This window comes from Phyllopteryx taeniolatus, chromosome 6, assembly GCF_024500385.1.
Source record: "Phyllopteryx taeniolatus isolate TA_2022b chromosome 6, UOR_Ptae_1.2, whole genome shotgun sequence".
Lineage (NCBI taxonomy): Eukaryota > Metazoa > Chordata > Actinopteri > Syngnathiformes > Syngnathidae > Phyllopteryx > Phyllopteryx taeniolatus.
In genome coordinates this window covers 13,725,442-13,751,630 of record NC_084507.1, presented here as the reverse complement: position 1 = coordinate 13,751,630, position 26,189 = coordinate 13,725,442, and the positions used below count along the sequence as shown (strand labels likewise).

At 41.4% G+C, this 26,189-nt stretch overlaps 1 protein-coding gene across 2 annotated transcripts; it reads right to left on the bottom strand.

Annotated features, from left to right (window-relative positions):
- Window positions 1-89: 89 nt before the first annotated feature.
- Window positions 90-24,530, bottom strand: LOC133479218 (meiotic recombination protein REC8 homolog). Of its 2 annotated transcripts, XM_061775861.1 has the most exons (18): window positions 23,985-24,530; window positions 23,478-23,596; window positions 18,238-18,306; window positions 15,156-15,298; window positions 15,010-15,085; window positions 14,823-14,934; window positions 14,434-14,512; window positions 11,774-11,838; window positions 9,211-9,289; window positions 9,022-9,130; window positions 8,780-8,948; window positions 5,760-5,976; window positions 4,358-4,533; window positions 4,229-4,271; window positions 1,910-1,994; window positions 1,762-1,827; window positions 1,557-1,666; window positions 90-662 (listed from the first exon to the last, which is right to left on the bottom strand). In XM_061775861.1, exons 2-18 carry the CDS (start codon window positions 23,531-23,533, stop codon window positions 559-561), a joined length of 1,758 nt encoding a protein of 585 aa, XP_061631845.1. In that variant the 5' UTR covers window positions 23,534-23,596; window positions 23,985-24,530; the 3' UTR covers window positions 90-558. The 2 variants fall into 2 exon arrangements, with proteins under 2 accessions (XP_061631845.1, XP_061631846.1); XM_061775862.1 differs by lacking the exons at window positions 18,238-18,306; window positions 23,985-24,530 and having other exon boundaries at window positions 23,478-23,924.
- Window positions 24,531-26,189: the final 1,659 nt, after the last annotated feature.

Below are 26,189 nucleotides of genomic sequence, written 5' to 3'. Positions count from 1 at the left end.
CCTCCTTAACCTCGCTTATGTTTTGCCACACCTGTCCTGCCCTGCATAGCTCCCTTTTCTTACAATATACAGCGCACGCTCGCTTTACAGGCTGTTTAACTTGCTTTATTGAGAAGGTCGGGGCCGCTGTGAATATGCAAAAACACAACAGTACAATTGTTACATTTTCTTTTTTGCTAAACTGTTTGGCCTGTATAACAAGGGACTAATATTAGTAAGGTCAGCCCACTGTGCTGTGAATATGTAAAAACACAACGGTACTGTTCCATTTGTTGATTTTTTTCTTAAAACTGTTTGGCCCGTAAAACATCTGACAAGAATCATTGGGAACTTCAGGCTGCTGCGATTATCTACAAACAGAACAGTACAACGGTTACATGGTTTAAAATTTTGAAAACTGTTTGGCCTGTAAAACAACTGACAAGAATCATTGGGAACTTCAGGCTGCTGCGATTATCTACAAACAGAACAGTACAACAGTTACATTTTTAAAATTTTGAAAAAGTGTTTGGCCTCTATAATAACGAGTATGAACAGACTGAACAACAGTTGCTGGTTTCACAAAGACAGAGGTTCCGCTTCGTAGTTGGGGCCAGGAAAGATCAAGATGTCCTCATATGGCTCCATCTGCTCCGCAAGCAACTTCCGGGTCGCCAAAATCACTGCAACACACACAGACTTGTTGTGACACAATCATTCCATCTAATTGAAAAATCAAACCAGAACAGGGAAAAATTAATCATTGATGATATTCTCCGAGTTAGTGGTTTTAAATCAACACTTTCTTTTTCTGTTCAGTTTTCTATGGCCTGTGGTCATGAAACAAGTAATCACCATCTTACGCTCGCCGTTGAGGCACCTGCTCTCTGTATCAAATTTCCGCCTTTACAAAGATAAATTTACTTTCGAATCATAGCCAAATATTTGAAACAGCTATCAATAAGATGCAGTACAGTTCTACGTCACTGAATACTACAACCACAGTGTATGACTATTGTGTAATGTAAGTCGGTATTCTAAATTACGGCAGATGTACTGTATTTTTGATGGGCAGCATGTGGCGGTCTAGTAGTTACAATGTCTGCTTCACAGTTCTGAGGCTTGAGGTTTGAATCTCAACTCTGGCCCTCTTGTGAAGTTTGCATGTTCCCCCCGTACGTGCATGGCATTTCTCTGCAAACTGTCTTCCTCCCACATTCCAAAAACACACACTGGATATTAGGCTCATTGAAGATTAAACTGTCCATAGGTGTGTGAATGGTTGTGACCATTGGTGGCGACCATTCCAGGGCGCACATTGCCCCTCGTCCACCGTCGAACTGGGATGAGTCAACAGCTCACTCGCATCGCTATTGAGGACGAGCGCTATTGAAAACGGATGGATGGTACTATATTTTTCATTGTGTATATTTCACTGTGAGTGGGGCTAGTTATTAGCTACTTTTCCAACCTGACCCACAAACCATCCTACAGGAGCTGCATTCAGTGTCCTTATAATTTTAGTACAATTCAACATTTTCAGCTTGACTAATGATTAAAAAACACTGTTGTCCTACCAAGGAGCTTCTGGAAAATGTTGCTGACACTCCTGCGGTCAGCATCTGGCGGAAGGAGACTGCGAAAAAGCACAGCTTTCTCCTCTTGTTCTTCCAACTCCAGCAACGGCCTGGACACAACGCGCGCAAATACGCACATGAAAACACAATCCTGTCGCCACCGATTTTCCCAAAATGCAGCTCAGACACAGGTGATGATCATTACCAGAGAGACTCTGTTGTTCTCCCCAACATTTCCGTGATATCCTGCAGTGGGGCGCCAGATCTGGAACTGCTTATGCATGGAAATGAATTATGTATACCTTACCCATTTGAATTAATCATTCACAAATATCTGTTTCTGTGAGAATCACCTATCTTGGTCTGATGGATACATGGGGGAGACCTCTCGAGGAACCTCCCTTTGGTCGGACGCCTCCAATGGAAGTGAACTAAGAGCTTGACACACACACACGACACAGGGAAAAAATATCCATATTGTGATTTTTTTGGTGGGTTTTACTGTTTCAGTATAGTTGCACACAATTTTTGTTATGTGAACCTCCATAATCTCCTTCATTGCGTAGCTGTATGATCAACGAAAACGTGCTTTATTGAGTCAGACAGTGGCTGCTCAGCTCCTCCATTCATGATCAAGACAAGAGTTAACCTGTGTTATCGCGTGCTAACACCCTAGCTGCTGATACTCTTACATGAAGAACATATCACTAAGCTGATGATTGACAATAAAAGTGGAATTTGTGCATCAGACAAGATGCAGACACCTCAAAATTAGGTGCATCATTTCACTATCAAACTGAATGATGCGGAGTTCAATTTATAGCATCAATGCAATGCTTTGATAATCATAACACTAAGCTTTTTGGAAATGTGTGATTTGACCCCTCTATTCTTTTTGGAATAGCCAATACAAGAGCTGTAAAAAATATCGTGGGCTTACAAAAATTATAAGAATTAGAATCATCTTTATTTGCCAAGTACCGTATTTTCATGACCATAAGGCACACCGTATTAAAAGGCGCAGTCTCAGTTACGGGGTCTATTTCTGTATTTGTCACATACATAAGGGGCACGGTATTATTGGGTCGCAGGCATGGTAAAACATACGATAGCCTAAAACATACACTAGCACGCATGCTAGCGTATGTTTTTATAAATGCAGTGTGAGCAAAACTGAGTTCGGTTGTACTTTATTGAAGTATGTAACAATGTAATAAGGTTACTTTTTGATCAATCCTCATCCACAAATCCATCAAAGTCCTCATCTTCTGTATCCGAAATGAACAGCTGGGCAAGTTCTCCATCAAACATGCCGGGTTCCATCTCGTCATTGTCGGAGTCAGTCTCGTTGCCGAGGGGCTGTTCAACAATGATGCCGGCTTTCGCGAAAGCTCGGACACCAGTCAAAGCAGATACTTTAGCCCAGGCATCCACTTGCGAACCATGGATTCGTTGATCTTGAATTCTTTCGCGGCTGCTCGATTCCCATGTTCCTCCGTGTAACAGATAGCTTGCAGTTTAAACTGTGTTTCGTAAGCGTGTCTCTTCGTAGGTGCCATTTTTGGTGCTCCTTAGACAAAGCGATCTTGTTTTGCACAATGCACATACTATATACCTACTGGGGGCGTGGCTTTAGCGTTCTCTTTCACGTGCACCCTTCCCCCTTTAACCTCCGCATGCTGTCCTCAGTCACGTCTGCCTTCCTCTATATAAGCAGCGTGTCGGCAGGAAATGCTCCCAGTCAGTCAGGCGGAGCGCTCATCAAAGTCACACAACAACATTTACAGATTTTGGAACTCCGTGCACACATAAGGCGCGCCGCATTATAAGGCGCCCCCGCCCCATCCATTTGGGAGAAAATGTTATACTTTTAAGTGCGCCTTATGGTCGTGAAAATACGTTATGTCAAAAACACACAAGGAATTTGTCTCTGGTAGTTGGAGCCGCTCTAGTACGACAACAGTCAAGTCAATTGATAAAATACTTTTGAGACCTGAAAAAAGAAAAAAAAAAAACGGAGCAATAAAAGATTACCAGTAATGTGGTAATGCCGGTACAATTTAGTTTTTTTGGACAATTGTGCAAGATAATGTAGAGTCCTCTACCAATTAGAGCAGTTTGAAATGACTAATAGAGCAATAGTCTGGTGCAATGACCATTGTGCAAAGGGCACAGAGACTTCAAGACATTTATGCAGTTTAAAGTGATTAGTAGTGTGATAATCTGGGACAATGTCAATTGTGCAAATGGTGAAGGTGCTTCTCAAGCACATGAGTGGCCAGTATTGGTCAACAGCAGATATGCAAATAGTGCAGAGTGGCGAGACTACTACAGTGAGTGCACGAGTAATGTATAATGGCCCGACACAATCTCAAGACCAAATTGGCAGCATGTTACAATGGAATTGTAAATTAACTGTTTAAGAAGTTAATGGAAAGAGGTTTTAATTCAGTTTTGACAGAAACGGTCATAGAGTGGTAATTCATCCAATAATATGTTCATTATTGCAGTTGCAGTGGTGTAAAACTGCTCAGGATCATAATGACAGAGGTGTCTAATATTGTGGTTAAGTTGTACACCACTAACATTTCAGTAAATTAATACCGCTCTCACAAAACCAATGGCAGCTGGCAGAGTTAGCAGAGGCCCCGTGACCCAAGCCCTGTGTATACCTGACATCACGAGTGCATCGGATTCTGCTGCATCTCTAGGGACCTGCCATCACACACGGACACACCGTGATTCAACTTATCATACTTCCTGTCCTCCAAATAAGAAGTGCCCCCAGCTCCCTTCCAAACCTCAGCAGCGCTGACGTCAGGTCCCCCTTCTTCCCTCTCGGCCGCCTCCAACATCTCTCGCTCTCGCTCAGAATCACTGGACTCCACGTCTCGATCACCCGGCCAAAGCGCAGTGCTGGCGATAGGCGTAATGGTGGCGGCCTGTCTCCATAGCAACAACAACTCTTCGGGTAAGACTGCAGTAAGGAGGGGTGTGGTGGTGGAGGGCAGAGTGACATAGCTCAGGTTTATTTTTGTAAAGTTACTGAGGTGAGCTTTCAAAGAGCAGACGGTGTATCAGGAGAAGAGAAGATTGTGAATGAAGGTGAATGTTGCTGTGGAGAGGAGGAATACAACAATTGAATCCTGATAACATACAAAGTGTGGCGCCTTGTCATGGTTTTTACATTACGGGCGAAGTCTACCTTTTTTTTTTTTTTTTTTTTACATATTGTAAAGCCAACATTCCAAACTGAACAGAGATGACCACTTCTGTGTGCATTGTATTTTCTTTCTATTGAATTATAGATATTTATATACTGTGGCTTCCTCTCACATAACCAAAACATGCGTGTTTGGTTGAAGATTAATTGAGGACTCTAATTTGACCATAGGTGTGAATGTGAGTGTGAGGGGTTGTTTGTTTATACTGTGGCTGGCTGGTAATCAGTCCAAGGTGTACCCCGCATTTGGCCCAGTCAGGTAGAACAGTTTTCAGTTCACCTGTGAGCCTAATGAGGACGAGCACTATTTAAAATGGATGGATGGCAAAGCTAATGTCTGATTTAAAATCATAGAAAATGTCATTTGTATCGTCCACATTTATCGTAAGATAAACTAATGCAATCCTTTATGTTAAGATTTAAATTACTAATTTTTCCAATTCAAAGCGTGCAGCCAAAGTTGCATACCTTGTACTGTTTCCTGTGAGGATGTCTTGCTTCTAAAAAGAAAGTGTAGTGGCTTATGATGTATGTTTAAAAAAATAAATAAAAAAAGGTCGCCGTGTCATTTATGTGCCTTTCATGTCCAAACTGTACTTGATAAACTATACATCCATTCGTGTTTGCAATTATTCCAAAAGTCAATCACAGGGCACATACACAACTCATAAAAAGTAAGGGATTTGGGGATTACAGGTGAAATATTAGGGTGAACCGAAAATGCACTATAACCCTTTATAGGTGAACTTAATTTGACCTTCTCTAAACCTTTGTCCAATGTTCAACTGTTCAATGGTTCAGTGTTGGGTTGTGTTTTTACATATTTCAGGCTGAAGAAATCAACATGGTAGCAAAGCACCCGTGAGGGCAAAACAAGTCCCCCTTTAAAAGGACTACATTGACTTGTTTTGAAAATGCTATGTTTAAACACAATGTGATGTTTAAGGCTCGGTCCAACTTGTGATAGCCGTCGTACTCACCCCCAAATGGCTCGCTGAGCAGCTCACTAGCTGTTTTCAACCTCTGCGATTCAGCAAGGGGGAACGGCCGCATCCTAGTCTCGAACAGGGAGTCCCTGATCTGCTGGTCCAGCTCCTCACGGGGAATCTGCGTCTCTGGGTCCGAGAAGATCAGTTGCCTCCCCGTCTTCCTCGGCCTCTTCCTCTTCGGGTCCGTCTCCTCTGGGTGGGGCGCAGCCTGGGATGGAACAACTTGAACTGAAATTATCTGGCTTTTGATCCACATTTGTAACTAGAAATTACATGTGAATGGAGGGGTGAATTGGATGCTAAAAGTGTTAAAATAACATTGTCACATCATAACTTTACTGTTCATGGATCACATAATTCAGAAACAATAAACGTCTTACCTGCGTCCACTGAGGTGCACATTTTACTCTTTTATTAAGTTTGAATCCTTGAGCAATGTTGCCGCTAAGTGCCATAAAACGAGGGCTGGAACAATAATAAGGAATTGCTCTTCTCTTGTGCTGCCACTGAGCTCAAATCCCACCCCAAAAAAGAAATCTATTGAGCATGCTATCATACTAATCCCCCAAATACAATGCAAATATGGCCCCTAAAGGCTATGAAGACGAAAGCTTTTTTATGCGATGTCATAACACCATTGTTTTTTTCTTTATGATCTCACCTCTGATCTTCCTGTACAAGTCCAACATGTAAAACGTTTGAAGACAGAGGTCAAATTGGGTGCGTATGATAATGTACATGATGACTATATAAGAGTAAACCCATGTCTTTTGGATATAAAATCAGATCCATTGCACACCGTATTATACAATACTGTGCTAAAAGTCTTTAGCCACCACAAGCCTTGTGGCCTTACACATTCATTTTGATATACACCATATAGACATACAGTTGTGCTCATTTTCACATACCCTGGCAGAATTTGTGAAATATTGGCAATTGATGGAAGACATGACTGATAACTGAATGGAGACCATCTCTTTATTTTCTTAATTGCTGTGTTTTGTTTAACGATTGTGCTACTCTAAAATGTCTTAAACAGTTTCATTTGAATACCATTAAAAATGAATATGTTTTGCCTGATAAACGTTTTTCTTGAAAGTCGTGGTTCTTAATCTTTTTACACCATGCACCACCTAAAAGAATACTGACAGTAGCACTCCCAAGTACCACCACATTGACTAACCTTAAAGACACATTAGCATAGTACAGTGTAAAAAAATATTTTGGAGTGGTAACTTGGTAAATATACTCCCTGAAATGTACTTGATTATTTTAGATAGTAAAGGAATTATAAAATAAAAGGGTAAATTATACCTACACGACTTCTATGACAACAATAACAAGTGTTACAGAGAAAAATGGAAAACAATCTCAGTGATCTCGTTTGATGTGTGTCCCGCATCTGGGACGCACAAAAATGAGCAGGGACGCATGAAGCAATATGCGTCTGTTGATGCATGGTTTAAGATCCGCCCTACGTATGTGTGTGTGTTGGTGAAGAACTTCCACGCACAGCGAATCAAAAGTATGAATCCTGTCTTGGTGCTAGCCAATCAGAGGCAGAGTTATAGTTACATAAATAAAATGGACTCAGGAGTTTTTTCTAGACTCGATAAATGTTCATTGTTGACGTAACACCCCTCACGGCGCTCACAACGCAGCAAGCCGCTGGAAGAACGGCGTCAGGGCTAGGACTTGTTTCCAGACATGTGCATCCTGGGATCACACGACACTACAATATGCGCATGCGTCATCACATAGCACGTGCATTCCGCACTGATTGGCTGACGTGTCATCTGCTCTTTAGCGCGGCTTGGCTCAGGGGGTAGCGTTGTCATCTCCCAATCCGAAAGTTGTGAGATGGGCCCCCAGCCCAATTCTTTTAATGAGTTATTAGCTGCGGACATAGGCGGCGGAACAACTTTTGGAGTGGGGGGAGTACTCAGGGGGCACATTTAACAGCTCAAACCCTTAGATATGATTTGAATGAATGGGCCGTCGATTGTGGGAAGTTTTCAGGTGTGCATCACACAGTCTGCAGGTGTGAGTAGCCCGTGGGCAGTTTCGCCAGATTCAATATGCAAAATGGTGTCGATTGTCGATGACAACTGATCACTCTGATTTGCTGTTAGCTTGTGGATCAGTGCACAAAAGCACACACACAGCAAAGAAAACGGCACTAGCTAAACGTTGCTCTTTACTGAGATTTGTTCCTGTTTGTATTATGACAGTGTCTGACAAGGTGTGCATTTTATTTCATAAAACCCTGACTTTGGATTGCATGACAAACAATGAGTTCTCGGCCACGTTCACTGTACTGCAAGGTAAACCTGCCAACTAACCATTTGTAAATAAGTGGCAGGCACGTGCCCCCCCAGATCCCCCTCAGCTCCTCTGGTTGTGGGATGTACTCAGAACTATGAGGAATATTTTATTCAATTTATGCAAGTATTTCATAGATTTTAATTTAAGGTACTCTTTACCCAAAAAATATATGATTTAAATATACCATATTAAAGTGTCTGCAAATTGGTACTCGACATTTATTGGGTAAATTATATAGGTTGTATTTTTTTACAGTCTAAGCCAAAGTGTTCATTAAAAACTGGGCAGAGGTTTTATTCCTAAAAGGTAAATTTATTGTAAGCTAAACAATAATTAAATTACATTTAATTACATTAAAATTGTACCTTAATTAATGCTTTAAAACAGTTCTAAAAGATTGCATGTGAATGAATAGTATTGAAAAGTTAAATACCACTGAACTGAACTTAAAATATTAACTGTGCAGGATTTTTTTTTAAAAGACAAACATGATGCATGATTCAAATATAATTCAGTGATTTTAGTTCATATACCACTAGAGGGAGCCTGAGCCACACTGAGAATCACTGAGTGTCAGGTCTTCTTGAGTTAAATATGCGTATTCTGTTCATAATAGTAATATTCAGCTTTGGCTACTGCCCTTGTCTCTTTATTCAGAGCAGTGAGCCTCCTCAGGTTTGTACCTTCATCTTTGGAATTGCTGGTTCCCGCGCTGCAGCCGCTGGTGACGGTGAGGAAAGCGGGGGGGCGGACACGGGGGTCTGCTGATCAGCCAGGGGGTGAGGCATCCCCAAGGGCCCATCCTGGGGGAGCAAGGTGGGCTCCCCGCTGGACACAGTTGTGGGATCCACTCTGAACAAGAACAGTAACTGTGAGTGTTTACGTGATGTGTAAAATGTGTGTGGTCTAGTATATTTGAGTTTACTCGAGCGTTGTGGCTGTTCTCTCTTTCCCAGGCTCTGGCTCCTTCTCTGGTCCCCTCTCTCGCTCCATCTCTGCTTCTGCTGCTGGAGTCGCCTCAGGCCTCACCAGATCTGAATGAGGACGCACAGACGATAACTCAGTGCTGTGTACTCTACTTGATTGGCTCGTGTCATGGAGAACAGTGGCTCACCCTCCAGGTAGTCGTCATGTTGGGCCATCAGAATGTCAACTGTATCCGTAACGTTGTCTTCCAGATCTTGGCCAACAAACTATTAATAGCAAAGATCAAAGAAAGAACCATAACAACACAAAGGAAAAAAGCCACGTAAGAACACTTAAAGGAACCAGTTAATGCTGAGAACATTGGCACCTAACTTAGTAGTAATTCTAGGCTTGGTTTTCTGATGAAATATTTGATTTCCAGCCAGATTTTGGCCCACCCACATTTTGGACACGTCAGCCTGTCACAGCATGACACGTAGATGGCAGAAGCCGAGGACATTCTATGTATTCTGTGGTGTAATTGTTGCCTATATTAAAAGTCTGGATGGTGTTTTAATACAATAATGAGTCAAAATAGTGATTGTGAAACATGTTGGAAAGCTTGTTGTTTAAAAATAAATAAATAAAATCAACCACTGAAATGCCTCTTTGAGTAAAGAAGAAAGACAGCCACGTCAACCCGCATGAAGTCATTCTTGCAGATTCATCTCCGCATATGTCAGCTTAATGTTCTATTGATGGCATCCCAAATGCCTCGAAGATGTTACAATAGAGTTCCTATCAATCACAAAGCCGTTTCTGTAGGTGGCAATGTGTGCCACAAACGGACTTCGGCTGGCTGACATAACGTCGGATGATGAGGGGATCAATCGCCCAGGCCAAAAGCCTTACGTCGCTTAATGTCCCAAAGCTGTGGCCGAGCTACACAAATATTTATGAGTACATCCCTATTTATACCCACGTACATCTCTGAAAATATCAGAACAATCAGCCCGTTATTTATGACGTATGGTTTTCCTCTCCATCGATGATCATTTGAGAAAAAGGAACATGCGTAATGCCCATAAAATCTAAAATATTGGGTTGATCGTTGCAATATTTTTAGAGATTGAAGCTGCCATGAGCGATGTACTAGTAACGAGGAATGATTCGTTTGCGCAAGGAACGACGTACTACGCAGTGAACGTACACGAGTGATTTTAACCGCAAGTCCTGACGTACTCGCGGGGTTAGCTTTCACTATCAGCCGTTGCTTCAAGCTAATGTTGAGTCAGTCAAGCACATGAAAACAAGCACACATTTAAAATAAATGTATATACGTACACATACATATCATTCCCTTTGTGTCTGTAACGCGATTATTAAAGCTTTTATTTCATAATAATAATAAATAATACATTAAACTTGTATAGTACTTCTCAAGACACTCAAAGACGCGTTCCACTAATCAGATGACAATAACAGCAAGGTGAGTGCGCAGGAAGCCCGGGTGGCGGGTGCTGGTGTCAGCGATGCGGTCCACCGCGGTGGAATGCAGAAAAGTTACGCCGGCCAGCAAGAGCCTACCTAGCTGGACGTCAGGGGATGCGGAAGGATGTTCGGTAGTTGAGCTCGCTGCACCCATGTTCCCGAGTCATAACCGAAGCCGGGTGTTTGCGAGCTTGCTGAGAGAGCGAGAGCGAGGTAGGTGATAATTTAGCTTAAGTTTTGTTTTTGGTTTATTTTTTTATTTTCTTTTAAATCTCCCCGCCTTTTCTAGTTTACGATACGTGACAACAACAACCCATAGTGCTTCGGTGAACGTTTTGCTTGAACCTGAACCTTCATTAACATTCATATTATTACAACAATTGATGTTGTTAGGAGATATAACAGCATTTGAACAATTATACAACAGCGCTAGGCTTGCTGGGAAATATTGTGATTGCGACGCCATGTTTTTTATGATGAAGTCTCGACTGACGTCAATAAAAAAATTCATCTGCAAGCACTTACCCTCATGTGGCGGTCTTCTTTTTGCAAAAAGGCATTTCAATGATCGAGTTTAACAAAACATGTCTACTAAATTATATTACTATCATTACTTTCACTCGTTATAGTCTAAAATAAAACATACAGGCTTTGAATATAGGTGGCAATTACACTGTAGAATAGTTTAGAAGTTCAGTGAGGAAATGTCCTCGCCTTCTGCACCTGAGATCACCGTCTGATGTGTCGTTTTTGACCAAAATCTGGCTGAAAATCAAATATGGCATCAGAAAACAGGCCTAAAATCACTGCTGAGTCTATTTTGTGGGGAATTTTATCTGCAGATATCATTTCAGTCCAGAACTATGGAATAGGTGCCAATGTTCAGAGCATTAGAGAGGTCCTTTAAAATAAATATGAACATATTTTGTATGTGTTCTCCTCATGCTTCCGTGGGTTTTCTTCGGGTACTGGTTTAGTCCCACATTCCAAACACATGCATGTTAGGTTAATTGAAGAATCTAAATTGTTCTTCGGTGGTAATGTGAGTGTGAATGGTTGTTTGTCAGTCTTTGTTATATACGTGCCCTGCGATTGGCTCCAGCACACCTGTGACTCCAATAAGTCTAAGCTGTATAGAAAATGGATGGATAGATATTTTAGATGCATTACTTATTTATTATCATGTTGATCTAGTCCAAATTCCCCTTTTAAAATCTAATGTGGCCCCTAAACACAAACGTTTACCCAGCCCTGCATTAGACTATGATTGTACGTGGTACCTCTGGCACAGAGAAGGCAGTGGGTGGCTCTCTCATGGTGATCCTTTGTGGAGATGCGGTGATTCCTGGAAGAAACAAAAGAACATGAGAAATATCACAAGGGAACCATTTATCAGCATTCCGTTTACGGCCGGGCTTTGCAAGGTGGCATCAGGTTCGACACAGAACACATCACCAAGGTAACCCCTGATCCCCTGGAATAGATTGCACTGAGCTGGAGCATCTACATAAAATACTCTCTGTAGTTTCTACTGAATGATTTCCCTCTGATCACTTATCACATTTGCAGAGAACCCAGTTTTGTTATTCTGCTGTTGCAATGAGGAGTTTCTCGGATGTGTACATACTGCTCGCTTCAGCATTGCCGAGGTGCCTTTGAGCAGGCTACTGAACTCCCAAAACTGCTCAGGGGCACAACTCCACTCAGCAGTCGCCTCCCTCTAGTACTCCCTTAGTGCATGTTGTGCATGGTGGCCTTATTATTTAAGCATGTAATTAGTATAATTGATCAATTGTGGACAGCGTGTTGGTCTAGATTGGTCATAAAATGTCATCTGATTTTCATCTTAATCACAAGAGCAAAGACACTGAGTCTGCTTAAACTAATACCATAGAACAATTTTTTTTTTTTTTTCAAAAAGTGAATTTAATAACTGGTTGACCCTCCTTTGGCAGCAAAAACCTCAACCAAACGTTTCCAGTTGTTGCAGATCAGACGTGCACAACAATCAGGATGAATTTTGGATCATTCCTCTTTACAAAACTGTTGCAGTTCAGAAAGATTCCTGGGATGTCTGGTGGGAATAGCTCTCTTGAGGTCATGGCACTGTATGCGAATCGGGTTGAGGTCAGGACTTTAACTGGGCCACTCCAGAACACATTTTCTTCTTCTGAAGCCATTCTGTTGGATTATTGTTCTGTTGCAACACCCTTTTGAGCTAATTGCTGGACAGATGTTCTTCTGCAAAATATGTTGATAAACTTGTGAATTCATTTTTCCATTGATGAAAGCAAGCTGTCCAGGCCCAGAGGAAGAAAAGCACGTCCATACCAAGATGCTCCCTCCTACATGCTTCAGAGTTGGGATAAAGTTTTGATGTTGGTGTGCTGTGCCATCTTTCCTCCACACATGGCGATGTGTGTTCCTCCCAAACAACTCCACTTTGGGTTCATCTGTCCACAGAATATTTTGCCAGTAGTGCTGTGGAACATCCATGTGCTCTTTTGCAAACCTCAAACGTCGGTACTCTTCCATGAACCCCATTCATGTTTCTAGTGGTACACTTTCATTGATCAATGACTCTCTACACGTTTTTTATGTCCTAAATGTATATTTCGTCATAGTGGCTGTTTGTTGTTATACTAAAGTGGCTCCAACTACCGGAGACAATTCCTTGTGTGTCTTGTAACATACTTGGCCAATAAAGCTGTTTCTGATTTCTGATTGCTTAATGTATGGTAGATTAATATTTGTCAACAAGTGGGCATTTGTCAATAATTTTTTCGTTCTTTTTTTCCTCATTGAGCATTTTGCACTGTGCTCCTGTGGTCATCTTTACAGGACAGCCACGCCTTGAAAGAGAAGCAACAGTGCTGGACTTTCTCCTTTAAAACACAATTTGTCTAACCGTGGACTAATGAACATCAAGACTTTCAGAGATACTTTTGTAACATTTTCCAGCTTTATGTCAACTATTCTTGATCATAGGTCTTCTGAGAGCTCTTAAAGTAAGGTATGCTTCTTGGCAGGACGCAATTCCAACCCAGTGTATTTTCTATTGGTCAGAGCAGCTTTAAACCAAACCTCCAAGCCTGGAGAATCCATAGCCCAGGGTTCGCTTATTTTATCCTTCCTGTCCTCTGAATGTTGAAATGTTATTTTCAATAATACTATGAAAACATATAATTGTTTTTGTGCTATTGGTTTAAGCAGACTCTGCTTGTTGATTCTTGTGATTTAGATGAAGATCAAACCACATTTGATGACCACTTTATGCAGACATTTTATAAATTCTAAAGGGTTCACATCATTTTTCCTCCCACTGTAGCATCATTGAAGAGTAATTTTCCAGTGGTGTGAATGTGTGAATAAAGCTGCCCTGCAATTGGCTGGCGACCAGTCCAGTGCAAAGCCGCAGAAAAAGAAACAAAAATTTTTTTTAATTTTAAACTCACTGTCTGTTTGGTCATTGGTTCCATCCACATTACATGGTTTATGGACACTTGTGTTGTCACCCAGGGTCCCCAATGTTGGAAGCTGTGGGCATTTTTTAAGTTGATTTTTGGCTAAATGTTTTTTGTGTGGCTGTAGGCTGTTGTGCTCATCCCAGGCAAGGCATGCAGATGCATCGTTTCCCGAAAAACACAGAAAGACTGCGCCTGAGGTGGTAAACCCTGCGGTATATCATCCATCCATTTCCTTTACCGCTATCTTCGGGCAGGAAGCAGGGTACACCCTGAACCGGTCGCCAGCCAATCGCAGGGCATATAGAAACAAAGAACCATTCGCACTCACATTCACACCTATGGGCAATTTCGAGTCTTCAATCAAGCTACCACGCATGTTTTTGGGATGTGGGAGGAAACCGGAGTGCTCGAGGTCACCTGCAACCATGATGACAAGCGCTTTAGAAAAAGGAGGGATGAAAAATTGCTATTACTGCTCATTGGTGAAATTGAGGGTGTCCGAGCTGGTTCAGGTTTCGGAGGAGAGGCCCGTCGCTCAGGAGTTTCTGCCATCTGAAACACAAAGATAGCATCTGTCTACAACAACTACTTATAAATGCTGCAAGGTGAGCTTTGTTTGTATTACCCGTCTACAAGCACAAAACAGAAAGGAATCGGGTGCTTTTACGAGCACAACTCCAAAACTACTATTTCTACAAAATATATCGTCTAATATGTGGTGTAAAATATACCACTCAAAGAAAACAAAAAAAAACTTTCTTTTGTTGTCAACAACTTTAGAATGCCCATTGGTGGAGGTCTGACTTCTAACAATGCTGTTCTATTTCTCTGCAATGGAGTGTTTGAATTCTCTTGTCAGTACCCGCATCAGAGCGCTGGGACTCGGCATGAACTCGTCCATCACTCCAAAGAAAGGGTCCAGTGGCACCTCAGTCTCATCCAGGTGAGCCAGACCATCCGTTAAGAGCCTTTGTCTGAGATGAAATGGGAAGAGTCGGTTGGTTATTCATTGGCCATCAACATGTGAAATGCGGAACATTAGGTCTCACCTGCCCGGATCTTCCATGTCGAGCTTCTTGGACCCTATATGCTTCAACAGCTTGCCAACAACGGACTGGAGTTCCTCTGAGGGGATAGAGCATGTTAGTAGCGCTGTGCGTGTTAGTGTGTGTGTGCCATGTGAGCGCTTCCTCACGTAGAAGGATGACACACTGGCGGTGAAAGACCACCACCACGCCGTACTGGAGCTGGGAGGACAGGTAGAGGGAGAAGCGAGGCCGCGGCAGGCTGGGCTGAGGGGGCGGGACCAGCTCCAGGATGTAGTTCATGATGTCGTCGCTGTGAAGGCATCGAGTGCGTATTAGTAGGCATCATTAGCGTTGAGAGATATGGCCTTTAAATAAATTCGATGCTAATCGCTTCTGCTCCTCTTAGCTGAGAGCGAAAGCAAATGACAATCGATACAGGTTTGGTTATTGTTACAGTCACTTTTTCCATTTGCTTTATTTTTCCTGACAGCTTCAAAGTTGTTTTCTCAGCAATAACTGGCATCAACTTCCACATGTATATTTGTTTCCTTGCAGATAATGTAAAAATAAGGAAACTTATTTGGAAACTGTCCCCCTCGTCAAAACATGTTCGTAAATTAGGGGTTGCTCAACTTCAGATTTTTTTTTTTTTTTTTTTTTTAAATCAAAACTAATGTGATGAGAGTCAAGTCGATTTCCACTACTCGCTTCTGATGTGATTGTTATTATTTTAGTACATTAGGGGTTGAACAACAATTTTTTGTGGTTGACTAAAATGTGATAAAAGTCAAGTCAAAGTTGATTAATTGATGACATCACTGATATTTTTTTAGCACAGTACATCAGTCGCTAACCCTTTTTTTCCTCCACAGACCGGTTTTAGGTAAACCCTTTCAAACGGGGTGCCACAGGGTTGCGTGCTTGGCCCTCTATTAGTTTCCCTCCATTTACTCCCACTCGGCTCAATTCTCAGGAAACATGTTATTTCTTTTCATGCAGATGACAGTCAGATCTATGCTCCCCTTAAAAAGTCAGACTCCTACTGTGCTAAGCCATTGCTAGAGTGCTTACATGATATTATGGCCTGGATATCTCTTAACTTTTTTAATTTTAATGAAAAAAAGAGAAGGTCATGGTCTTTGGTGGCACTTCTTTGACCCCCCGAGTTGACTTGGGTGCCTTAGCACAATATCAAAAGTCCATCATTAACAACCGGGGTATAAAAGTGGACAATGATCTTAAGTTTGACACCCAAATTAAAGCCATGATTAAATATAGCTTTTTCCACTTAAACCAGCCAGCAAACATAAAAGCAGTCCTTCAGAAACGGCACTTTGAAATAGTAATCCACGCCTTTGTGACCACCCGCCTAGATTACTGCAATGCACAAAATATGGGGGTTAGTGGGTCCTCCATTGCTCCTCTGCAACTGGTTCAAAATGCTGCGTCTCCACATTTAACTGGCACAAGAAAGTATGAGCATATATCACCTATTTTAGCTTCACTCCACTGACTGCCTGTTCCTTTTAGGATTCATTTTAAAATTCTTTTATTTGCTTTTAAAGCCTTGAATGCCCTTGCCCCATCGTACTTCTCTGAGCTGCTGCACCCCTCCATTCACAGCCGCTCTCTCAAGTCAGCTGACCTGGTGCTCCTGACAGAGCCCAGAGCCAGGCTTAAACTTAGAGGTGAACGAGCGTTTGCTGTTGAAGCTCCAAAACAGTGGAATGTTTTGCCACTCCACATCAGAGAAGCCTCATCTTTGTCTCGTTTGAAATCCTTGCTTAAGACCCATCTTTTTACCCTGGCTTTTAACACCAGTTAGCGTGTCTGATGTGATGTGTATATGTTGTGCGGGCAGTGCATTTTATTTTATGTTGATTTTACCTACTTCATTTTGTGTAGTTTTTATCTTGTTTTATTTTATTGTTTTTATCCTTATTTTGTATGTTTTGCTGTGTTTTTATTGCATTGTACAGCACTTTGGGAACCTTGTGTTTGTTTACATTGTGCTATATAAATAAAGTGAATTGGATAGGACTGGATAAAAATAATATTCAAAATACAACTCACCATTATGCTGAAAGTAGTTGTAATTAGTGGGAGTCCTGCATGTTTCCCTTCAACAAGCCGGCCTGTCTCATCTTATGTTCCATAGCATAGCATGTTTTAAAATGGGACATTGTAGTAAGGCTCCAAAAAAATTCAAGCATTTCTCTGTTTCATTTTTTTTTCTATTTCACTTGTGCTTTTATTGTATTTGAGGATATACTTGTATATTTTGCAAGTGACCCTCCTATCAGTCTCATTTTGGGAAAAATAGTTGTCCATGCTTGTCCCACTATGCCCTTACAAGTGTTGCAACACAGAGACGTGATGTGAAAATAGCTGTCGTCACACAGTTGTTGCCCACGCATTATTGAACATAACATTTTGGCATCGAAGATAAAGTTTTTTTCGCGCCACTGCTCTTGTCACTCGCCGACAGTCCTGTGGTCTTGCTGGTATGAATATTTGAAAGGCAACCAGAATAGCCGAAGCTAGCAAAGCAAACCGCTATTTCATCCCCACCATCTTACATCTTATTTTTGTACTCTCTGACCCGCGCAAAAGTATGAAGACTGTGTCGCCTTTATGGCCAGACATTTTGCTGCTTCACAGAGCCTTATAGTCTGGCAACGCCGGCAGACAGGCGAGTTGAAAGTCCTCTGTATATTGGCCAGTTGGAAGACAATATGCCAAGAATGTGATTAGTGATTTGTTGACTTTGCGCTTTAAATGTCAATGCAGAGTAGTAAAAGCGTCTCGTCCGCTCATCGGTTCAACCCCTACAGTACAGTACTGTCATTATTTATTTTTTTATTTTTTTTAAATCACAGGAGGAGGGAATGCTTTGTAAAAATCTACATTAACTGACAATGGACAGTTCTAAATTAGTCCTGTTGTCGCTTTTGAAAAATATTTTTTTTGACATAGATTTCTCGTCAAGTTCTACCCATGATTACCCACCGTTTGTTTGGAACACCAAAAATATTCATGGGTCCATGTGAAAATGAAAGTTACAATGGAAAACATTCAAAAGAAGACAAGAAGAGAAGAAAAACAACTGAAGTAGTATTTCATTTTTACATGTTTTAATATTTATTATGATTGATTACTTTTAGATTTGTATACTTTAAAACAGGTTAATGTGACCCTCAATCGGACAGGAGGGTTGATGTAAGCACAAAGAGATGAAAATGACGGTACCAGGTCTGTTTAACGTTGACTTTCAGAACCTCCCGGCACGGAACGGTGATGCCCCTCGTCGCAGCAAGCCTACATACATCAAGAGAAAGCTTCACCAACGTGCAAGCTGGACACTCCATTAGGTACACCTGGACGATATGATTCCAATACAAGAGCAGCACTTTTCCCCCTCCATCCATTTTTTATAGTGCTTTTCCTCATTTGAGTCAAGGGTGACTTTGGGTCAAGAGGCGGGTTATGCCCTGAACTGGTCGCCAGTCAATCTCAGGGCACACGTATATAGACAGACAACCATCACACTTATGGGAAATTAGAGTCTTTCATTAACCTGCATATTTTTGGAATGTGGAAGGAAGTTTTGAGTGGCCATGGAAACGCTGTTTTCTGTGTTCACGCCGTTTGGGTTTTTCACCTTACCATTATACACCACTACAGTTGACGTGGAACACGTCCCACTTTTAAATCACAACTTCAAATGTATTCAAAAGAGCAAGTGCACACATTATAAGAATTGGACAACAGTTCCCAAATATATAGTTGACAATCCCCCCCACCCCCACAAAAAAAAAAACCTAGATGAGGCCTTTTTTCAAATCCATAAACCCATCTTTTATTTTTCTATGCTTCTGCCAAATATAATGTAAATTGGTCGACACGCTGACACACGGCGGCACGGTGGCCGACTGGTTAGAGCGTCAGCCTCACAGTTCTGAGGTGCGGGGTTCAATCCCCGTCCCCGCCTGTGTGGAGTTTGCATGTTCTCCCCGTGCCTGCGTGGGTTTTCTCCGGGCACTCCGGTTTCCTCCCACATCCCAAAAACATGCATGAATTGGAGACTCTAAATTGCCCGTAGGCATGACTGTGAGTGCGAATGGTTGTTTGTTCCTATGTGCCCTGCGATTGGCTGGCAACCAGTTCAGGGTGTACCCCGCCTCCTGCCCGATGACAGCTGGGATAGGCTCCAGCACCCCCGCGACCCTAGTGAGGAGAAGCGGCTCAGAAAATGGATGGATGGATGGACGCTGACACACATTTTTGGACGCAACCCTAGCCAGGTCTCGTGTGATGTTACTTCAACCCGCTGTTATGGCTCAAATTTTCCATCACTTCCAACACTAATTTAATTTATTTTATCAACTACAAATGCCTCTTAACTGTTCTATATTTATTCATTCTTATGTATTTTACAACTTATGGAGCATTTATTCATTCTCAACTCTTAACTTTGTTTTTTTTCTGTGCATGTTTGAACCGCACATACTGTATTTGTACACATATACAAACTTAATTAATTGAAGGCAACTATTATAAAAATTATGTACAGCAATAATAGTCATAGCTTTATTTGCTATATTTTACTACATTTATATTATTTTACATTTGTACATTATATAGCTAAGAGGTCTTCAGATTATTCTGTGTTGAAAATTTCTAAATATTAATTTTTTCAAATTATGATAATTTCTGTTATCCTGAGATATATATATATATATATATATATATATATATATATATACACACACATATATATATATATACACACACACAGTGAGTACAGAAAGGTTTCAGACCCCGTAAAATTTTTCACTCTGTTATATTGCAGCCATTTGTTAAAATCATTTAAGTTCATTTTTTCCTCATTAATGTACACACAGCACCCCATACTGACAGAAAAATACGTAATTGTTAAAATTTTAGCTGATGTATTAAAAAAGAAAAACTCAAATATCACACAGCCATAAGTATTCAGGCCCTAACTTGGGTGCTGTCCATTTCTTCTGATCATCCTTAAAATGGTTTGTACGCCTTCATTGCAGTCCAGCTGTGTTTGAGCATACTGACTAGACTTGATTAGGAAAACCACACACCTGTCTATATAAGACCTTACAGCTCACAGTGCATGTCAGAGGAAATGAGAATCATGAGGTCAAAGGAACTGCCTGAAGAGACAGAATTGTGGCAAAGCACAGATCTGTCCAAGGTTACAAAAAAAATTCTGTTGCACTTAAGGTTCTTAAGAGCACAGTGGCATCCATAATCCTGAAATGGAAGACGTTTGGGAGGACCAGATCCCTTCCTAGAGCTGTCCGTCCGGCCAAACTGGGCAATTGGGGGAGAAGAGCGTTGGTGAGAGACGTAAAGAAGAACCCAAAGATTACTGTGGCTGAGTTCCAGAGATGCAGTCGGGAGATGAGAGAAAGTTCTAGAGTCAACCATCACTGCAGCCCTCCACCAGTCGGGGCTTTATGGCAGAGTGGCCCGACGGAAGCCTCTCCTCAGTGCAAGACACATGAAAGGTTCATGGAGTTTGCGAAAAAAACACCTGAAGGACTCCAAAATGGTGAGAAATAAAATTCTCTGGTCTGATGAGACCAAGATAGAACTTGTTGGCCTTAATTCTAAGCGGTATGTGTGGAGAAAACCAGGCACTGCTCATCACCTATCCAATACAGTCCCAACAGTGAAGCATGGTGGTGGCAGCATCATGCTCTGGGGGTGTTTTTATGCTGCAGGGACAGGACGACTGGTTGCAATCGAAGGGAAGATGAATGCGGGCAAGTACATGGATATCCTGGACGAAAACCTCCTCCAGAGTGCTCAGAACCTCAGACTGGGCCGAAGCTTTACCTTCCAAAAAGACAATGACCCTAGGCACACAGCTAAAATACCGAAGGAGTGGCTTCAGAACAACTCCATGACTGTTCTTCAATGGCCCAGCCAGAGCCCTGACTTAAACCCAATTGAGCCTCTCTGGAGAGACCTGTAAATGGCTGCCCACCAACTATCACCATCCAACCTGACAGAAAGTGGAGAGGATCTGCAAGGAGGAATGATAGATCCACCCAAATCCTGGTGTGAAAAACTTGTTGCATCATTCCCAAAAAAGACTCATGGCTGTAGTAGCTCAAAAGGGTGCTCCTACTAAATACTGAGCAAAGGGTCTGAATACTTATGGCTGTGTGATATTTCAGTTTTTCTTTTTTAATAAATCTGCAAAAATTTCAACAATTCCGTTTCTTTTCTGTAAATATGGGGTGCTGTGTGTACATTAATGTGGAAAAAAAATTAGTTAAATGATTTTAGCAAATGGCTGCAATACAAAAAAAGTGTGAAAAATTTAAGGGGGTCTGAATAATACTTTCCATACCCACTGTGTGTGTGTGTGTGTGTATGTATGTATGTGTGTATATATATATATATATATATATATATATATATATATGTATATATATATATCTTCTTCTTCTTTTCCTTTCGGCTTGTCCCGTTAGGGGTCGCCACAGCGCGTCATCCTTTTCCATGAGAGCCTATCTCCTGCATCCTCCTCTCGAACACCAACTGCCATCATGTCTTCCCTCACGACATCCATCAACCTTCTCTTTGGTCTTCCTCTAGCTCTCTTGCCTGGCAGCTCCATCGTCATCATCCTTCTACCAATATACTCACTCTCTCTCCTCTGGACGTGTCCAAACCATTGAAGTCTGCTCTCTCTAACTTTGTCTCCAAAACATCGAACCTTGGCTGTCCCTCTGATGAGCTCATTTCTAATTTTATCCAACCTGGTCACTCCGAGAGCGAACCTCAACATCTTCATTTCCGCCACCTCCAGCTCTGCTTCCTGTTTTCTCTTCAGTGCCACTGTCTCTAATCCATACATCATGGCTGGCCTCACCACTGTTTTATAAACTTTGCCCTTCATCCTAGCAGAGACTCTTCTGTCACATAACACACCTGACACCTTCCTCCACCCGTTCCAACCTGCTTGGACCCGTTTCTTCACTTCCTGACCACACTCACCATTGCTCTGGACGGTTGACCCCAAGTATTTAAAGTCCTCTACCCTTGCCATCTCTTCTCCCTGTAGCCTCATTCTTCCCCCACCACCCCTCTCATTCATGCACATATATTCTGTTTTACTTCGGCTAATCTTCATTCCTCTTCTTTCCAGTGCATGCCTCCATCTTTCTAACTGTTCCTCCAGCTGCTCCCTGCTTTCACTGCAGATCACAATGTCATCTGCAAACATCATGGTCCACGGGGATTCCAGTCTAACCTCATCTGTCAGCCTATCCATCACCACTGCAAAAAGGAAGGGGCTCAGGGCTGATCCCTGATGCAGTCCCACGTCCACCTTAAATTCTTCTGTCACACCGACAGCACACCTCACCGCTGTTCTGCTGCCCTCGTACATGTCCTGTATTATTCTAACATACGTCTCTGCCACTCCAGACTTCCGCATGCAGTAGCACAGTTCCTCTCTAGGTACTCTGTCATAGGCTTTCTCTAGATCTACAAAGACACAATGTAGCTCCTTCTGACCTTCTCTGTACTTTTCCATCAACATCCTCAAGACAAATAATGCATCTGTGGTACTCTTTCTAGGCATGAAACCATACTGTTGCTCGCAAATACTCACTTCTGTCCTGAGTCTAGCCTCCACTACTCTTTCCCATAACTTCATTGTGTGGCTCATCAACTTTATTCCTCTACACACATACAAATATTACCTGTTTCACACAGTGACTGGAATGAATGAAAAATAGAATGAATTAATTCATTTTAAATATTTCTGAATGAAAAGTGCTACACAAATAAAATGTTATTGATTGATGATTAATTATCATCATTATATTTATACATTTACAAATACAGGCACGGTGGCCGACTGGTTAGCACATCTACTTTACAGTTCTGAGGACCGGGGTTCAAATCCCGGCTTCCCCTGTGTGGAGTTAGCATGTTCTCCCCGTGCCTGCGTGGGTTTTCTCCGGGTACTCCGGTTTCCTCCCACATCCCCAAAACATGCATGGTAGGTTAGTTGAAGACTCTGAATTGCCCATTGGTGCGAATGGTTGTTTGTTTGTTTATGTGTGCCCTGCGATTGGCTGGCGACCAGTTCAGGGTGTACCCCGCCTCTCGCCCGGAGATAGGCTCCAGTGCACCCGCGACCCTAGTGAAGATAAGCAGTGGGGGAAATGGATGAATTACAAATACAAATTCAAGGCCGTCTGACATCGTGCGCGTACTTTGAATAAAGCAGAAACGTGCTCAGCATACACAAATCTAGGCTAAATTACAATTACGCACACGTTTTCAATCTGATACAAGGTCAATATACATGCCTGAAAACTACTTTTGCTCAGTAATACACCTTTATGGTAGTAAACAACCAAACTAGCAATTATGTTAGTTTAAACTTATCGTTAGCTACCGACTAGATAACGTTCGATTTTACTCACCAAATCGTCGAGAAACATCCAGTGCCTCGCTTTAAAACAACGGGGTAGTAAAACATCTTGGCCAAATGGTCCAGAAAGTGAGTTAAAAGGCTCCTCAGCAGGATGATCGTGGATAGAACCTTCAAGAAAGTTTCGTGAGTGTAAAATAATGAATTAATTGGTCGCCTGTTTGGGTATGGGACTTTGCTATTGGTCCATTCCACCTGGTCCACAAGTGAAGGCGCCCCATGGGCCTCCTAATATTTTCTCTGTTGCATTAGATACCAATCAAGCTTTGAAACTCCCAACATTAACTTTGCATCATCCTGCACAGAATTATTACAAATCAGTATTATTTTTGACCTTACAGAAAATGGGTGAATAAGTGTTTCATCTTAGAGAAAGCAAACATTCCTCGGTTCAAAGGTTTCCAACGTGTCGATAAATCCGTTTTTGTAATGGATAAATGAACGTATTGGCAATGTTCAGTAGGAGTGAATCAGTGCAATTTTCCATTCTGTTCCTTACCTTGTCATACGGAAAACACTGTGACTCATTTTATGTTGTCCGTTGAGTTCTTGGCTGGAATTAAAGTCGCTGGTCAGTCACCAGAATCCTTACGTCATCATTCAGAGGTAGCACAATCTTATTTTAGGTGGCATAACATTTGCACACATACAGCGCTGTGACAATGTATTGGCCTCCTTCTCAAATTCTTAGATTTTTGCAGTTTCCCCACGTTCATGTTTAAGATCATCAAACAAATGTAAGTATCAGACAAATATAACCCAAGTGAATTTAAAATGCTGTTTAGAAATGGTGATTTCATTTATTAAGGAAAAAAGGTGTAAAAAGGTAAAGGGCCCCTAAACCTAATAACTAGTTGGGCCATCCTCAGTAGAAACAACTAAAATCAAGCACTCACTATAACTGGCAATGAGTCTTTCACATCTCTGCGGAGATATTTGGGCCCACTCTTTCTTGCAGAATAGTTATAATTCAGCAAAAATGGAGGATTTTCAGATATGAGCGGCCTTTTTAAGGTCATGCCACCATGCCAATTGGATTCATGTCTGGACTTTGACTAGGCCACTCCAAAACCTTCATTCTGTCTTTTTAAGCCATTAAGAACTTGACTTGCTGGTGTTGTGGATCGTTACCCTGATGCAGAACCCAAGTGAGCTTCAGCTTGCGGTTACAAACTTGTGGCTGAACATTCTCCTTCAGGATTTTCTGATAAAGAGCAGAGTTCATGGTTCATCAATCACAGCAAATTGTCCAGGTCCTGAAGGAGAAAAGCAGCCCAAGACCATCACACTACCACCACGTTTGTTGCTATGATGTTCTTTATCTGAAATGCTCTGCTACATTTACACCAGATCTAATGAAACACACACTTTCCAAAAAGCTCAACATTCAACTAGTCAGTTCATATAATATTCTCCCCAAAGTCTTGGGAATCACTCAGACGATGTTTTTTGTTTGTTTGGGTTTTTTTTTGTTGCAAAAGAGGAGCCTTTATGTTCTTTTTGGTCAGCAGTGGTTTTTGCCATTCTTGCCCAGTCTTCCTTATTGCTATGTCATGAACACTGACCTTAACTGAGGCAAGCAAGGCCTGCAGTTCTTTAGATGTTGTCCTGGGTTCCTATGTGACCTACTGGATGTGTTGTTGCTGTGCTTTTGGGGTAATCTTTGTAGGCCGGCCACTCCTGGGAAGGTTCACCTTTCCTCCATGTTTTCTCCATGCGAGGATAATGGCTCTCCCTATGGTTCGCTGGAATCCTAAAGCTTTAGAAATAGCTTTTGTAACCCTCTCCAGACTGATAGAGATCAATTACGATATTTCTCGACTGTTCCTGAATTTCTCTGGATCATGTCATTTTCTTGCAGCTTTTTTAGATCTTTTGTCTGCCTTGATTTTGTCAGGACAGATTCTGTTTAAGTAATTTCTTGATTGAATAGGTCTAAAGGTAATCAGACTTGGGTGTGATCAGTGAAAATTCACCAAAAATTGTAATTTGCCACAATTAATTCATGATTTAACAAGGGGGGGTAATAACTTTTACATACAGGGCCAGGTAACTTTGAATATTTTTTTTTCCTTAATGAAATCATTTAAAAACAGCATTTTAAGTTCAATGGGCCAATACATTTTCACAGCAATGTAGTACACTAAGTCACTAAAAAGGCATTTCCTTCATTTTGTACTTTTGATTTATGTACATGATTTTAGCATGTCCCACACACTGCTCTGCTAACTACAGTGTAATAAGTGATTTAATTATACTACCTATTTTTACATGGCTTTACTGTCCACGTTATTTGATAAAACTAGTAATTTTGGTCATGTATATTCTATTTTCATTATCATTTTCAGAAATGTTGACTATATTTGTTAAACACTATACAGTCAGCTTGATAACCGAATCATGTTGCTAAGGACCACCATGTGCTCATTAAATGCTAACACTGTCAGCAAGCTTCCATATATTATCTGCGTGCAGTTAATTTATAAAAAAAATTAAAAAAAAATTTTTTTTTTTTTTAAAAAGGGAGCTTTGTGGCAGCTTGACCAATACATATTTTTAACAGCATAATATCTACTTATAATACAATGAAAATTAAGTTTAATGGAAAACCTGTCCCTCTCTGTTCACAGCCATTTTGTGAGAAAAAGTTGCGCACATCCACGATGATGCACTGTAAACTACATAAGCCACTTAAGAAAATCAA

Bases quoted from the DNA above. Each gene is read 5' to 3' on its own strand.
- LOC133479218 (XM_061775861.1), bottom strand. From the start codon at position 23,533: ATGTTTTACTACCCCGTTGTTTTAAAGCGAGGCACTGGATGTTTCTCG. The intron at 15,086-15,155 runs GTGAGGAAGCGC...CTATCCCCTCAG, and splicing joins CCAGTGTGTCATCCTTCTAC to AGGAACTCCAGTCCGTTGTT. The intron at 8,949-9,021 runs GTAAACTCAAAT...GTTCTTGTTCAG, and splicing joins AGAACAGCCACAACGCTCGA to AGTGGATCCCACAACTGTGT.